This window comes from Beta vulgaris, chromosome 3, assembly GCF_026745355.1.
Source record: "Beta vulgaris subsp. vulgaris cultivar EL10 chromosome 3, EL10.2, whole genome shotgun sequence".
Classification (NCBI taxonomy): domain Eukaryota; kingdom Viridiplantae; phylum Streptophyta; class Magnoliopsida; order Caryophyllales; family Amaranthaceae; genus Beta; species Beta vulgaris.
In genome coordinates this window covers 41342362-41359627 of record NC_079204.1, presented here as the reverse complement: position 1 = coordinate 41359627, position 17266 = coordinate 41342362, and the positions used below count along the sequence as shown (strand labels likewise).

The 17266-nt window shown below is 34.7% G+C and overlaps 1 protein-coding gene across 17 annotated transcripts; it reads left to right on the top strand.

Annotated features, from left to right (window-relative positions):
• The first annotated feature begins 491 nt into the window (after positions 1–491).
• On the top strand, positions 492–16939 carry LOC104884179 (glutamyl-tRNA(Gln) amidotransferase subunit B, chloroplastic/mitochondrial). 17 transcript variants are annotated; one of them, XM_048641495.2, is made up of 11 exons: positions 492–819; positions 7172–7256; positions 7738–8384; positions 9998–10207; positions 11516–11656; positions 11762–11965; positions 13356–13553; positions 15445–15513; positions 16150–16266; positions 16431–16532; positions 16646–16939. In XM_048641495.2, the coding sequence occupies exons 2-10, from the start codon at positions 7223–7225 to the stop codon at positions 16509–16511; spliced, it is 1701 nt and encodes a 566-aa protein (XP_048497452.1). In that variant the 5' UTR covers positions 492–819; positions 7172–7222; the 3' UTR covers positions 16512–16532; positions 16646–16939. The 17 variants fall into 17 exon arrangements, with proteins under 17 accessions (XP_048497452.1, XP_048497455.1, XP_010667092.1 ...); XM_048641493.2 differs by lacking the exon at positions 492–819 and adding an exon at positions 3159–3205 and having other exon boundaries at positions 7713–8384; XM_048641492.2 differs by lacking the exon at positions 492–819 and adding an exon at positions 3159–3205 and having other exon boundaries at positions 7172–7286; positions 7713–8384.
• The last annotated feature ends 327 nt before the right edge of the window (positions 16940–17266 follow it).

The following is a 17266-nucleotide window of genomic DNA, read 5'->3' as shown; positions in this document are numbered from 1 at the left end:
ACTAACTCCCAAAAGTACGAAGTATTACATTTGGAGTATGGACGGGTAAGATAAGAATTTCAAAATTACTTATCAATTGAATTGCGAAATTCCAAAATGTTATGCAACAAGCTCATTGCATTTAGTTATTTATTTTTCAATGTAACTATTTGTTGTAGTAGTTTTTCACTTTTTCTTTTGTCGATTTCAAAAGTTCAATAAATTACTTCCTCAAGAATTGAAACACTTGTGGGACACGTAGTTTAAGGTGAAGTTGTGGTGTGATTATCACGTGTTCTTTTATTAAAAAGCAAATGTGATAAAAGTTGGTGGAATATATTTTTACTAAAGGAGAGAGATTTAGCGGATCCATTGGGGTACAGTGGGTACAGCTGTACCCCCATTTTCAAATTTTTTTTTGAAGGAAATAAAAGCAAAAAGAAAAAGAAAAAGAAACGGGGCCCAAGACTGACAAAAGACGCTCCTCATTTCTCTCTCACCCACGCGTCTACTGCTCTACTCCCCTTCTTTCTCTCCCCTCTGGACAGTCTAAAGATAACGTTTTTTTTTCTTTTCTCTCTCTTTCTTTCTTTTTCGCCTGCCGGAGTGCCGGGCTGCCGGATTTCTTGTCGCCACTTTCACACTTTGCAGCCGGTGAGCCAGCGCCCAGACTTGTAGACGTTGTTGTCGCCATTTTGCAGCCGGAGGCCGACTTGTTGTAGATCTGCCCCTGCACTTTGCCCTTTGCCGGAGTTCTTCTGTCGCCACGACTCACGAACCCACGAGACCGCGAGACGCCACCGCCGGCAGTAAGAAGCAGAACTCAGCAACTGTAACTCTGTAAGCCGTCGCCAATTTTTTTTTAATTTTTTTATAATTTCTGGCTTTTTGCTAATTTATAAATGATAGATTTCTCATTTTAATATGAATTCAGAATTAATATTTTAAATTGAAATAAAAAATTATGAAAATAAAATTTAAATGTTGTGCAATTATGAATTATGAAATTAGATTACTTGAATTGAACTTAGAGATTTAAATGTTGAATTGAAATTAGAGATTACTAATTACTTGAATAGTTGAATTGAAATTACTTGAATTGAAATTAGAGATTACTTCATTACTTGAATTGAAATTGAGATTACTTGAATTGAAATTAGAGATTGTAAAATTGAAATAGAGGTTGTGAATTAAATTAGTTGAATTTGGAATTAAATGTTCAATGTTGTGAAATGTAATTTGAAACAAGGAACTTTGGTATTAATACTAATAATATGTTTACTTATACTAGATTTGGAAGATGAAAAACAAAAGTTTAGAATCTTTTTGGAAGAGGAGTGGAGGAAAATCACAAAAGTCTATTAGTTGTAATTTGAATCATTAATTGATATTGGCATTGTATTTTGATTTGAATTTTTAGTCGTAACTTAACTCAAGTATTGTATTTTGTTTTATTTGATTTTTTCTCATCCGTACCCCCATCTCGTAATTCCTGGATACTCCACTATTTATGAGAAAGTTGGGTAACTTTATTATGTGTGAAGTAGAGTGTGGGTTAAAGAGTGTAAAAGAAAGAATATAGCAATAGTAGGACTATGTCAAAAATAAAAGTGTTCAATTTAATTTTGGACAAAGATAGAAGGAAAGTGTTCACACTATTTTGGGATGGAGGGAATATAAAACTAGATTCTAATTACTTTTTAATTTTTTTTCATAGAACTAATCCTATAAATTTTAACATGTAAACGAGATATTTTTTGTTGTTGTTGTTGTTGTTGTTGTACATTGGACTATGAAAAATAATATATATTGAAAGTTTGAGTACTTCTTTTAACCAGCATATCTTATTAACATCTACGTTCGTTTCTTGGAAAAAATTATTTTACAAATATTCACATAGAAAATCAAAACTTACAAAATTTGAGAGAGATGCTAAATTTAAATTTCCTCGAAAACTCCTTTATCTGTAATCTACCCCCACAAATTTTTTAAAGAGGAAAGGCCACGTAACTTTCAAATAAGCTAAATCAAATTTAGAAGCAATTACATCCTCCAACATATTTGGGCAACCCATTATACACTACACAAGAAATGTCAAATCTCGAACCATCATGCGTAAAAACCCGCAGATCTATGTGGCAATGTCATGAATAAATTGAATTATATTTAACAAATAAATAAATCTTATATATTAATTTGCTAGATATTGTATTTTTTTTTATAAGTAGGAGAAACTTAGATTAGTCCCTAGTTCGAGGGCCAGCAAATCCATACAGTAAGGAGGAAACCAATATAATAAGGAAGGGTAGTCATGCGCCTTCCTAGCCATAAAATCAACAGCCTTGTTAGCTTCGCGAAATCAGTGACGAAATTGACACTCCTGGAATTGACGAACATCTACACCTGCATCTTTAACAATGTTAGAAATTTTCTAACGAATGCACCAAGAATTCTTCATAGAATTGATGACCCCTAAATTATGGCCTTCTACAATGAAATCAGAAATGTTAAGGAAATGGCTCCTTTAATGCCTTCACTAAGAGCCCAAACCTCAACTTGAATAATTGAGATATGAGAACCCAGAGACTTAGCACCAACTAACATAACTTCGCCATCACTATTTCTAATAAAATACCCAAAAGAAGCATTGCATTACTAACTTTAGAACCATCAAAATTTACCTTGCAAAAATTAGAAGGAGGGGGGAGGGGGGACCAAATGAGATTCAAACCCGCGTGAGTTGTCGAGAGAAGATTGCTCTTAAGAGAAGCAGTGGATAGTTCACCAACCTCACTGTCTACTTTTGACCATTGAGTGAAAAAACTATTAATCTGAAAATTAGCACGACGAAGGGAAATGTCCTCATCATTGAAATCACTTTATTTCTAGATATTTTATATTTAAACCCTAAAATTGTACTTTGTAGATATTATTTTATATATAAGTACATATATGACTATTTTATATGTTTATCAAGTTATGTATTAAATTACAAATGAATGTTTTATATTAATTTATAATAGTATTTAATAGATATTACATTTAAATATTTATAATTTATCAAAATACTACTAATATTCTTTTAAATAATACATACTTCCTCCGTTTCATGATACTCGCTACACTTTTCATTGTGGGAAGTTTCACATTACTTGCTACACTTTCTTTTTGGGCAATAAACTCTCTCTTCTCATATGGGTGAGCCCCGGCTAAGGCGCTATGCAAGGTGAGCAACTGCACAGGGTCCCCAAAATATAAGGGCCCAATTATTTACTTTGTCTGTCCAAAGTTTTTTTTTTTTAAAAAAAAAACCGATTCACGCGTTCTGGCCAACTAATCTCATGCTTTTCCCTTTCAATTTCCCAAACCCCATTAATGCTACCTATGTCGTTCCTTATTCCCAAAATAATTCAATCGTCTCCATTACAATTCTCGAAAAAAGAAAGATTACAAAGATGAATTCTTTTCTGGTTTACCCTTTTAACAAAGAAAAACAAGTAACAAAACAACTGTAGATGAACAAACGAACAAAGTATCGGACGAGAATGAAAGCAAAAAAAAAAACTCACTTTGGAAAGTCGTGAAAGAGTAATTAAAGAAATGAGGAGAGAGATAAGGGGTTTGATGGGATAAGAGAAGTGAAGCTGGAGCAAAGTGAAGAATAAAAAACTTACAGAGGAAGGACTGAAGGAGATTAATTATTTGGTTGTTGGCCTCTTTTTGTTGGGCGTTTCTCATACACACAGAAAGAATTAAAGATGCAGGGGAGGGGGGATGAGAAATTGAGAATGGTGGTGGCAATGGCACTTGATAGAGAATGTATAATTTCATATAATCATTCTTTTGAAGGTAATTTTTAACTTGTGAAAAATTTGTTATTTTAGTTGTTTTTTTTATAATCAGAAACTTTGGTTAATTTCATTACTATTTTCTGATTATTTTTTTCCATGTGAATTGTTCAATTATTAAATTTTGATTTTTATTTATTAATTGGACAATATTTGGTGATTCATGCTTAAAATTTTATTTCTCTAATTTATACTCGTTTAAAATTTGTTACCATGTGAGGTCTCATAATTTTATTTACCACAGGGCCCTTAAATCGAACAAGACGGTCTTGTATGGGTCCATTTTTTTTTTTACTCCCACCTTTTTTTTTTTTCGAAAATTACCTAAGAGTCCATGAATTGAGAATTGTAGCTAATAAAATGAAACGGATCGAGGAAGTATGAGTTTGAAATTCGATAAAACCCACTGGTCCAACACCCACACGGCCACACTAGTCCACCCTCACAATTTTAAGAAAGAGGGAAAGGATAGAGAAAAAGAACATGTTTGTAATCCTAACCCAGCAAATTCCAATCCGCAGAATTTGCTGAAATTACAAAAAAAGCTCCATCTCTCTCTCTCTACACACATTACAGTCTACAATCTACCTTCATATTCTTCCACTCATTCCAGCTTTCTTTACAATCCAAAAGGTTATATTCCGACTTCCGTATCTCTAACATCTATTCAACTTACTTTTGGAGTAAAGAAATTAGAGGAGTTCTTCGACCATTCCAAAAAACTAAAGGTTTGTTTAGGACTAATTTTTGGTATTTTAAGTTTTAAGATTTAGATTTTATTAGGTATGTATGTAAATTGGTATCTCACAATATACATTATTTTTTGGAATTGGAATATTTGAACTTAGATTGTGTAATTTGCTCTTTGAAATTTGAATGTCTTTGTGCCTCAAATTGTTAAACTAGAATACTTAATTAGATTTTCTTGATAAGACTTCGACTGCATTCGAGTATTCGAACATTGCCATTTGCCGGTGAAGTTATATATAAGTATAACACTGAGGTCTAAAGTTAGAGAACCAAACTTCTTAGCTCTGTTTTGTATTCAAACAATGTAAGTGGGAGTCGAATTAGTTAGGAGTATAGTTTGTCATGTATTTATAAGGGTATGCTGGCATAGGGAGAGCGCAATAGTCAATAGGAGTGCTGATTATGAGATTTTTAAATTCGGAGCGAAAACTTATTGAGTAGGAAAGTGCAGTGGGAGTGAGCAATGTTCTCCATTGATGTTAAGGATATGGAAGTGGGTTCTTTAAATATTATTGGAGAGATGGGCAGTTTGAGTATTCTTTCAATTATGTGAAGATTTTGAATGAGGCTAATTCTACATTGTTAATTGTAATTGCTAGCCAAAAGATCTTGAATTCGCTCATGGACGCTGCAATGTTCTTCATACATTGGTTTAAGTATTTGATTCAGCTAAAAGCTGTGCTTGGGTGTCTATTTGTTGAGAATGACTGAATGAGAATGCTTTTATTGCTAGCAGGTCGATGGTTTATATTAATATCTAAACTAGTTTTTAGGTCCGGGCTAGGTAATTATATATTTCATTTATTAATATTACTTTGAATAATAACATCAAGTATCACTTCTAAATATAATGCATTTTTCTATATTTTAGTGTATGTGGATTACATGGCATAAAACACTCTAGGGGCCTTTTAATATATTAGTATAGATAGATTACGTTGATTCTTCAATTTTTCTTGTGTACCAGAATCAGACACTCAATTCTCTGACAAGGTTATGACATTTCTTCTTAATACTTCAATTGTTACCCAGACAAATCAATTTGATGGAACTACATGTTGTACAGAAATTTACGAGAGAAAAACAGAAGAGAAAGTTATGTGGTATAAGCTCGTAAGTGGGCTTGAGATCGAAATGTTAACATGAACAAGCCAACTTGAAATCTGGGTTTGTAATGTGAAAAGCACATGCAAAAATCTTTTATATATTCACCCATGTTGAATTTTAGGAAAGTGTCCTTCTGATTAAAGTTTTGAACTTTGATATGTCTGTATGTAGTCTTACCTCTCGTCCCAGTGTCTGAGTAATGTATGTCAAGACTTGATGAGGGAGTACAGAAGAAATCTATCCCTCCTTGTTGCTTTCTGAAAATTAGTAAGAAAGCTATTTGATACCCTGTCCAGATTTTGTGAAATAAGTTGTTGAGGGCTATGGCTTTCCTAAGTTCAGTAAGTTGGCTATGGATTTCCTAAGAAGTTCAGTAGGTTGGCTATGGCATGCATTAGTTCAGCCAAATTTTCTGTGAATTTCACGGCTACAGTTTCCTAAGGGGAGGGATTCCTTGCACAAAATCCAGTCTCTACCCTTTTTTTGATTTTTAGATTGAGTTTTTTTATTAGAATCATGAGGGTTGTTTCACTTGTTTGTGCCTTTTTGGACTTAAGGATCCATCATAATTACAAGTATTAACATATCTACTTTGCAATTGACTTGATGGTCTTTTATAAAGACATTGGAGTTTTTCAATTGTTCTGGTCTACTGGCTAATGCAAAAAAGTCTTTTATCTTTATATGGTGTTAATAAGGAAGTGGAAGGTTCTATTGTGGGTTTAATAGTTATTTATCAGGCTCTTTTCACAGGTCAAATCATCTCCTCAGGATGGGTTTTTGGTCTGGTGAGATGATTAATGAAATTTCATTCTCATTTGCCAAAAAATTTGATGAATTCTTTTGTAATTTGAAGAAGCTAAAACATGAAATGCTCCAACTGTCCTCAAATGCACGTCCTGATTTCTTTACGGGCAGTCCAAAATAAAATTTGTTTCTACCCGAAAAGGAAAACTTACCCAACCTAATCCATGCGATGTGGATCCCCTCATTAATTCACTTTTTCGCTATCCTGTGTGATATTGGCACCTCCAATAGCTCCCTCTGCATACAATTTGTTTCTATTTTGTTTCTAATAATGGCTTACGTTATCCAAATTCTACACCTTCCTGCTAAGAACTGTATACATGTGTGCCCAACTGCCCAAGCCCAGCATGAAGTTTATCTGGGGATGGATGGAGTATATAGTTCATAGACCATCTCCGCAGGATATTCAACTTAGGGCCTTTTACTTTCTAAAAATGATCTTTTTCATACTAAGCCTCTATTATAGGTTTGAAGTGCTATTAAGAGTTTGGATTATAAGGAGAACTTGGTCGTTCCTTTATGTAGCGGCAGTTATATAGGGAATTTTGAATCTGTTGTTCCATGAAATGTCGTTGCATAACATCGCAATAACAATCACGTCCTCACCATGTCTTCCAATATGTAGCAGGGAGTCCCTTTTTTTAAACATTCTTTTTCACGTTACGTCCATTTCTTGTCAGAATTGGCCAAAAAGAAGAAAGGGAAAGCAAACATGGCAACACAAAAACAACATGCACAACAACAAAGAAGCGAGAAGAACTCGACGTGAGCTTTCAAGTTGATTATTGTATAGAGGTTGTGTCTATTTATATAAATAATAGTCTAGTAATATAAATAATGGGATATGGCATTCATGTTTTAAGTAATTATTCATTAGCTGAACATATAACCCAATCATATGATAGGTTCAGTCATTTTATGTTAAAAAAATACATCTTAAACCCGAAAAATGCAAAGTTGAGGTTAAAAAACTATTAACATGAACTTTTTGGAAACAATTCATGCCGCGTTAAGCCGTTAACTGCAATATGTTCCATAAATCTATTACAAGCCGCATCCGCGATGTTCCTCCTCGAAATTCTGTGTGCTTCTAGACCACTTCAGTCAGCGATATTTATAGTTTTATATGCAGTTTTGCTTGTTGTTTATGTAAACATTTACATGGTTATCATTATCAATTAGTATTGTTACTTATGGGAGTTTGTTTTGCTTCTAATGCAGACTCAATTTGTTTTTGATATTGAAGTTCATGTAACTGATAGGATGGCATCTTTACTGTTTAGAGGGTTGCAAATTCGTCCTTTGTGTATTTACCCGTCTTCATTGCTGACTAAAAACGTGGGTGTTTTGTGCTGCACGTCTAATGCCCTACATACCCAAAGTGTGAAAACACAAGATAAGCCAAAGTCGCAATCAAAAGTTGTTACCCGAAACCTAGATAAGACACTCGACACAAGATTGAAAGATTATGAAGCAATCATTGGTATAGAAACCCATGTCCAGCTGTCCACAATTACCAAGGCCTTCTGTGGATGTGCCTACAGCTATGGCTCAGAACCGAACACTGATATTTGCCCTGTTTGCATGGGCTTGCCTGGTGCGTTGCCAGTTCTGAACTCCAAGATTGTTGAGTGTGCTGTAAAACTTGGCCTGGCACTCAATTGCAAGGTGTCCTTAAGCTCAAAGTTTGACAGAAAGCAGTATTTTTACCCTGATTTGCCAAAGGGCTACCAGATCTCTCAGTTTGATATTCCCATAGCGAGTAGTGGGTTTGTTGAATTGGATCTTCCACTCGAGTTTGGTGGTGGGCATAGGAAATTTGGGATAACTCGTGTCCATATGGAAGAGGATGCAGGGAAACTAATGCACACAGAGGGTGGGAGTCATTCTCAGGTAATTACTTCATCATTTCTGCCAAACTTGTCTTTTTGACATATTCAGGGATTTTTTTGTTAGATTTTGCTTTTGAGATGGTTTTGGGATCTCCATATTATGCATCAAGACTTCCTGCTTACAATGAGGAATGAATAGCTTTCTCGCTAATTTGCTTATGATGATTTGTTTGAATAAATGGTTTTAATCTGTCTCTCTGCAGTCTGCGACGAGGGGGGGGGGTCATTACTCATAAAAGTTAAGTTGGGAAATACTATACGTTTCTTCTTTTGTAGGTGACAGCCTACGTTTTTTTTTAATCTGCATACTAGAACTTTCACACTTGTCAATGCAAGACTTTGACCATTATTAATTTATTATCTATGATTGGTAAATAACTGGAAGTTATAAAAAGTTGATATATTGAAATTATGTGTTGAGACGAATCTAACAAGATCCCACATAACTATGTTTATTTTTATGTATATATAAAAAATGATCGGTCAAACTGGAGTATGTGAATAGTACTGAATGATAAAGTGTGTAGATTAGACGAAAACGGAGGGAAAATGTGATTAGATCTCGCTTCCTAGTTCCTATGACTTACACATCTTCGAACTGTGGGTATACTCAACCTTGATTTCACTTTTAACCGATATCTTAGACCTTGTCTTCCATCCTAATAAAGCAATGTAAAAGGAAGTTTTTTTTTTAGAAATTATGTTTTGGAAAATTTCACCAGTTTGTTTCCGTCTCATATCAAAGATAAGAATTTTCAGTCTCATTGGCTTTTATTACATGAAGCTGACTTCATTTTGGGGTATACTTGAAACTCAATGAGCTGTATAAGATGTGATGGTATTGATAAGTATGTGATCATAAATTTCTAGCTCATGTTGTGAATGTATGATTTTTTGTGGTTACTCTGTTTTTTTTTTTTTTTCTTGCAACATTGGAGTATGGCTCAAGAATTCAGGAGAAGAGAGATAAAAAGGGGACCCCATGTGCTAGGAGATAATAGAGAGAATATATTGTCATAAATGTGAATGTTGCAAATAATAGGGGTGTAAGCGAGATGAGACAATTTGGAGCTACTCGAGATCGACTTGGTCAAAGCATGACTTGAGTGAAGTCTAGTCAAATTCGAGCTCAACTCGAGTTGAGCAACTAGATACTAGACTCGAAAACTCGTGAGAAGCTCGAATACCCAATCATTTCATAGTAAAATACCCAAATTCAACATATTTTCTACCATAGGGTTGCTTATAACACGAGACACTTACAAGCTACTCAAGATCTATTAGGTCAAAACTCAACTCGGTCTAAGCCCGACTCGGTTAAAACCCGACTCGAGTGAGCTAGATTCAACTCGATCTAAGCTCGATTCGGTTAGTGAGCTTGATTCAACTCGAGTCGAGTTGAGCTAGCTCAAATTCCAACTCAACTCGCATTATTTCCGCCCCTAGCAAGTGATATGCAACTTTCCTAACATGGGAAATGTTGCAAGTGTATAAGAACGGATGAATTATGTGATATGAAACTTAGGCCAGATTGTAACTACTAGCAGTGCATGAGTCATGATGCTCTTTTCTTCTATAGATTGTTGGTATAATATGCTTACTTGCCTTCTGCAGGTTGATCTGAATAGGGCTGGAGTACCTTTACTTGAGATTGTCTCTGAACCTGATATGAGAAGTGGCATAGAAGCTGCAGAATATGGAGCAGAATTGCAGAGGATGGTCAGGTACTTGGGTGTGAGCAATGGTAATATGCAAGAAGGTTCACTGCGTTGTGATGTTAATATATCAATTCGTCCGAGAGGGCAAGTTGAGTTTGGTACGAAGGTAAATGGATTGGATTCGTTTCTCCCAGTCTGAGTCTTAAATGCCTCTGCTTGCTGATGAATTTAAGCATATGATACACTATATTGCATATAGCTGGATTGGATTCGTTTCTCCCAGTCTGAGTCTTAAATGCCTCTGCTTGCTGATAAATTTAAGCATATGATACACTATATTGCATATAGCTGGTTTATCTACATTCTATCACGCTCCTTGGCCCTGGTTATTGAATTTACTTGTCAACAAACAAAACTGATGAATAACTGAACTGGATCTGTTGACCAGATTTATGGATCGTAACAGATCTAGAAAGGGATTGAGAGTTAATCTAGCAAATTGAATAGTTTTTGACTTTCCTTTATAATTTGACAAGGCAGAGAGACTGAGAGATTCTTTCAGGATATGATGTAATAATTGTTGATAGCTAATTTCTAGACTTAGGGTTTCATGTTCCACAAGGAATAGTGATCCGCGTTCACGTATTTGTTCTGCGTACATGGAAAATTCCAAATTCCAAGTTCCATGCAACCATAGACGGGACTATATTGAGAATATTGACAACTGCATGCTTTATGATTGTCAACTGAAAGGGAGAGTTCAAGAGATGAAGTGGATGGGGTCGAAAATGAAGTAATCACATAATGATGCATACTTTAGGAACATGTGACAGTTAGCCTGTTGATAGACTTGATTCTGACACCTTGTGAACCTAATTGGAAATTCTAACTAGGCTCAAAATTCTGATAAGTAGATATTTATTTCTTTATTTTGGTGTTAGAGTGTATAATTAGCTTACTTATGAAGACTGTTGAACTGCCATGTCTTTGTATAATTGAAATCTAGAATGGAGTGTTTAGGACAAGGCAGATGGGGGTCAGGACTCAGGATCTACGAGAATCTATGACATATGGCCTGACAGATCTGATAATTGATATGGATGCAGGATGCCTGCTGTGCCTTGTTCCTGTTTGTTCTACATTAATGTCTCATCTCAAAATTTCTCTGGGCATAGGTAGAATCTTAGATTAATTTAGCTAGTAAAGCTATGATTTCTGTAAAAGGATTACACTTGTGTTGAACAAATTGGTTTTCTTCTGCAGTGCCAGAAACTTATATGTGTGCCTTTCGATGCATCCTAGTTGTATATTGATTTTCAGTTTTTTTAAACCAAATTCTGCTACTTATGTTACTGTATTCCAATGATGTTATCTTACCCATTGTTAAGATGATTTACAATCTTCATACTGGTCTGTGGCTTCTTTTTTGAGAATGTTAAGCATTTACTGAGTTCTTGGTCCAATTTTGTTGCAGGTTGAAATAAAAAATCTGAACTCCTTTTCAGCAATAAACAGGGCCATAGATTATGAGATCACAAGACAAGTGGAACTGCATAGCCAAGGCCTTAGTGACCAAATTGTACAAGAGACTCGTCTTTGGGAGGATGGTGCTCAGGTCATTGCTGCATGTTGCTCCCCTTTTAGTTATTGCATAGAAGCTATAATTCAATTTACCTGTGCTGTGTTACTTATTTTTCCTATATTCTTGTCTCACTGTTAGAAAACAGTAACTATGAGAAAGAAGGAAGGGCTTTCTGATTATAGGTATTTCCCAGAGCCAGACCTGCCAGAAGTAATTTTGACAAAGGAATATATAAAGAGCATGCGTGATTCATTGCCAGAACTTCCAGAGTTGAAGAGACGCCGATATGAACAAATGGGATTAAGCATGCAGGATGTGCTTTTTCTTGCCAATGATGTAAATGTAAGTATCCCAGGCATCAATTTTTAGGATCAAGTAATTTGTCACTAGTGTTGTGAGTTTTTAGCATTTCATGTTTGAATTAGACACCAAATTTTGCAACATGATGCAATCAAAATGGTTATTTATTGACATGATATATGATGATTTCACAGTGCTAAACAACTTCTGACAGGTGCAGTTTTTTGGATCAATTTCCCAATCTTTCCTTTTAGAAGTAACAAATGAAGTATAAACAAAAAAATGAATGCAGTTGCTTTTTAATTACCTAAATGCCTGAAAGATTTAGTTTACAAGGCTAGAGACCAATTTATGGAGAAAGTTTTCTGGTAAATATTTGTATTTGAATCATTTCTTGAGTTAGAATTACTGGTTTTCCGATTCTGAAGAACAGTAAGGATATTTCAAAGAGTGCAAACTCTCTCTTACCTCCAATGTTCCAACCGAATAAAGGAAGAAGGAAAAGAGGTAGAGGAAGACGCCTTTAATCTAAGCCTATCTTGATTTATTGGAGCCTCTATCTTGACTGGAATCTCAAGGACTTGACATGTTCTAATGCCTTGAAATGTTTTCTATTAATTTTGTGATAACCTCTCAGGAGATGTGAAGGAATTGAAAAGATTATGTTATTTTAAGTGCATTTGATTAATAAGAAAGAGTGGTTTTCAGTAAGGATTTGTTTATGATCCTAGTTTTAAGGAAGCTGTGGATTACTTTCCTTATTGCCAGAGATGGAAAATTCATGGAAAAGTTCCATGGAGAGGCGCCTTAAGCCCTGTTCTTTTTAAGTGGATTAATGGAAATTCAGTTTAGTTCGGTTCAGCCGAATTCCTCTTAGTTCAATTTAAATTGGTTCAGTTCCATTCCACTCAGTTCAAATTTAGTTCAGTTCGGTTCAGACAAATTCCTCGCATAGTTTCAGTTGAGTTCCATTCCATTCAGTTCCATTCATTTTAGATTCGTTCCGTTCAGTGCACTTCAGTTCAATCCAAAAGAACAGGACCTTAATAGCTGAGTGCTAACAATGGTAGTTGCATATTATTGCTGAACAATGAACAACAAAAGAGTGTTTGGTTGAGAGCACTAATCAAAGGAATTATGCTTTAGCAATTATAGCCTATAGGCTTTGGCCATGTGATATTTCTTAATCATCTCGCGAACTTTTAGGCTCCGGTAAGGTTTTCCATCTTGCTTTTCTTTGCAATTTTCCCTAAAATTGAAGCATGCAAACTAGATATCTTATCTTGCAGTACTTCTTTGAAGCATAAACTTATCTTTACTCAAATTTCTGTGGCCTTAAGCTGTATTTAATTTTTTATTGTATCTGTTATCCGTTTCCTGAAACAAATTTACTGATCATATCTGGATTCTCATATACTGAAGTGCTTTTCAGATTGCAGAATTTTTTGATGAAACCCTATCTAAAGGTGCTGATACAAAGCTAGCTGCTAACTGGATAATGGGTGATATTGCAGCTTACATGAAAAATGAAAAGGTGTCCATAATTGATATAAAGCTTACACCTATTGAGTTGGCAGAACTGATTGATTCTATCAAAAACGGGACTATCAGTGGCAAAATTGGTAAAGAGGTGTGCCTTATATTTCTGCTAGTGTACTTGCAATTTGTTTTTGGGGGTTTGACAGCCTTCATTATTGCTGCAAAAAGACTTTATATAGCTTATATAGCAAATTTCTCAAGTGGGTGTCAAGTGAGTGTATCACTGGTATGCTCAGAGACTTTTGCGCTTTGCTATCTTCTTCTCTAGTGATTTATGTCACTTGTGAAGTAATGTCCAAGTTTCAATGATAATGTGCTGGGAGTATTGAGGAGAACTCACCGAAGTTAAATTTTTATACCCTAGTATTAGATTCACTTATTTGGGGTTTGGGAAGGTTCATATGCATCAGCCTTACCCCTACTAGTCTACAAATTTTAGATAGGATTTTCGAAAGACTTGCATAGAAGTTTTTAACTATTTATCCTTTTAGAAGGAAAACATTCATTGTAAAAGTAGTAGACAAATCTTTTTCTTAGAGTAGAGTAAAAAAAGCGGGTAATCAATGATATAATTCTTTCCCATCAAAAAGAAATAGTGAAAGTGAAATTATTTGATTGGACTATCATAGATGCTACTTAAGGTCATGTTCCTTCCAGTTAGACAATAATCATTCTATTATACTAAAAAGTTTTAGACAATAATCATTCTATTATACCAAAAAGTAGAAGGAATTTTCTGAAAGAAAGGAGTGCTAAGTAAGCATCAATTTTTATCAATGAATTTGATTTTTGGCTCGTAAAAATCAGCTTTGATTAGTAAAGTTCAGTTTAATCAATAAAAACTAGTAACTACAAATGAGAAAACACTAGAGATTCTGCAAAAAATTGTTTAAATCAGTGTTAATAGGTAAAAATCAGTTAAAGTCAGAAAATTCGTTTTAATAAGTAAAAATCAATTATAATCAGTCAAAATCAGGTGTAGAGAGCATGGCCTAAGTGGTGGTGTGATAGTATAGAAAGAACGATAACATCGCCAGAGCCCTAATCCCAAATTCCCAATAGGATAAAGTCAGCTGCATGTGTCAAGATTTTATCTCTGTTGGTTGTCCACAGAATTCCTTTATCTTCATTTTCTGATGTGAAATGCTATATGCTCCCACATGCCCAAAAATTTTCATTTCATTTATAACACCCCCTATCCAAGTCATCTTTGGCCTCCCCAACTCCTTCTAAGTTCTCCACTAACAGAAAGAATAGACTGACAAAATATTGATTAATGCTCACTAGCAACGTCTTTATGCTTTTTCCTCTCTTTTTTTCCAAGTTTTGACAAGTTTAAGTGATAGGGAAAGTAAGGAAACCTAAACTGATTCTCAAAAAAAGTTGTATCTTACAAGTTTTTTTTGGGTAAGGTCTTATTCTTACTTGAGCAGTTGAGCATATTAGTTGGAAAGTGCTTATCTATTGCTTAAGATATGCGCTGGAAAGCAAACAGTTTTTCTTGCTTTTTTCCCTCTTTGTGGTAAGGGGAGATATACTGCTATACTGCTGCTTGCTGACCAGGAAAATACTGAATATGAGTCCCCATAAAGTCTCATTTTGTTGGTCTTGATTTTTGTTAATTACTCATATTTGTTTGGATGTCATTACACTTACGGCCCGTTTAATTAGTGGTCATAAATGGTACTAGTGGTAATGTAATTTAATGTAAATTTGTAAATAAATTCTCCAGTCAATACCCATGCAAATGAAACTTCATCACAGAACAAGGGTTTTCCTTTACAATTTCCATTAAATACCAAATTCTAAGTGGTAATGGATGGTAATGAAATTTTAGGAAGAGAATGGATATTTTGGGATTAAGTAGGCGTTAGCATGGATTTGACATAGGATTTCCTTTACAAATTTACATTTTAATGCATTACCATTACTACCATTTATGAACACTAACCAATCAGGCTGTTAGTCCATTTTTTTATTAGATATTGTTCGAGCTAATAGCTAAAGGAGGAACTGTCAAGGGGCTCATCAAGGACAAGAATTTAGTCCAGGCAAGTAGTTTTGCTTCGCATTGCATTATCAGACTTTTCATGGCTTTGGCATGAACAATTGATGTGGTTTCTTGGTAATTTTACTATATTTCCAGGTTTTCTTGCATTTTAATGTGACATAGCTTGTGCGTCTGCATGGGTACTTTGCTTGCATTTTGATTGTATCATAAGTGAAACCTTGATCTTTTGAGTTTTAGGCTTTATTTGCCTGAACTTCTCATTTCTTAAATTTGAGGTTGGTCTGTGAGAACCTTCACAACTTCTAGGACAAATGTTTGTGAAACGAATCAAAAGTCATGTTATATCCGATTGAAAGTCATGCATTTGTTAAAAGTTACCTTTATCGTAATCATAGTCATTGAATCAATAAGTAGATGGTACCTTAAACTAGTAATATAGAAGTCACCCTACAATGCATTTTCTTCCATACACCTGTTGTAGCGTAGAAATTGGGAAAATTTTAGTTGATGCTATGATCCACATCCACCCATTACTCTAGTAAAAGGATACCCGAGTAGCGTTTCTGGGCACAATGAAAATTTTGGTATTGACTGACACGTTAGTTTCTGGCTGCATGTGTCACAAACTTAAAAGTATAACTTCCTTGTTTACATCCTTGCATTGATGAACTTGCAGATAACAGATTCTGCTGAGATAGAGAAGATGATTGATAAAGTGCTTGCAGAAAATCCGAAGCAAGTTGAACAATACCGTGGTGGCAAAACAAAGCTGCAAGGTTTCTTTGCTGGCCAGGTATGGACATGAGCTTGTTAATTTGAAGAAATCCTCTCTTTTTTTCTTTCTTCTTTTATATATCTATTCATCAATTTGATTATTGTGTACAATAATGCAAGTCTCTTATTTTTTTTCCCTTTACTATTTGGGCAAAATAAAAACTTGAAATTCTGTATGTACAGGTGATGAAAGAATCAAAAGGCAAGGCAAACCCAGGTGTGTTAAACAAGATACTCCTTGATAAACTTAATGCCAAGAGCTGATGGATGTATAGACTGGTATAAGTAAGGCCTTTTCCCATTTTTTTTCCTTCCACTATTGCAACATTACATCGTTTCCGTGATTTTGATCCCACTTCATTTCCATTTGAGACTTATATGTGCTCTCACTCTGCCAGTGCCAGGCCTTTTCTTGCTGAAAGTGATAGTAATGAACCATCACATGATCGATGCATTACTATACCCTTTGTGGTGGGAAAGAAGCTCCAGACTCTGCATAGTGGCTCTAGCTTCTGGTTGACACCACAGCTTTTATGTTTTCTAGGATAACCTCATAGGAAGTTCTTGCAGTATTCACATATCGTTGGCTAATTGTTGCTTGTGATTGTTGAAAGTTTATTGTTTTTCTTTAGGTTCTGTTTGCATTCTGTAAAATTAGATTATAAAATTATATTATCATCATTCTTGTTGAAGTGTCTGATAGATCACGCCATGAGCTTCACCTAGTTCATAGCAGCTATAAACAAATTTTGTGTATAACAAAACAAGTAGTACGGTATCAATAAAGTGGTATATTGAATTGAAAAGCTATATTGAAATCAAGAATATAGTTGTCTTTATGTAGCAAATTTTTTTTTTTTTTTTTTTTTGGCAGTAGTAAAAATAGCAAACAGAAAGAAAATTACATCCTAATTCCCTCCTTCCTTGCTTTAATAGCAATAGAGTGTGCTTTACCTATTCTACCTCTATCTACTTTTAGGATCCTGATAGACTTGAAGCTTCTTGAAATATAAACGATA

Excerpts from the sequence above, each read along its gene's own strand:
- LOC104884179 (XM_048641488.1), top strand. The coding sequence starts at position 4,208 with ATGAGTTTGAAATTCGATAAAACCCACTGGTCCAACACCCACACGGCC. Across the intron at positions 11,657-11,761 it reads TTTGGGAGGATGGTGCTCAG|AAAACAGTAACTATGAGAAA; the intron begins GTCATTGCTGCA and ends TCTCACTGTTAG. Across the intron at positions 13,554-15,444 it reads GTGGCAAAATTGGTAAAGAG|ATATTGTTCGAGCTAATAGC; the intron begins GTGTGCCTTATA and ends TTTTTTTATTAG.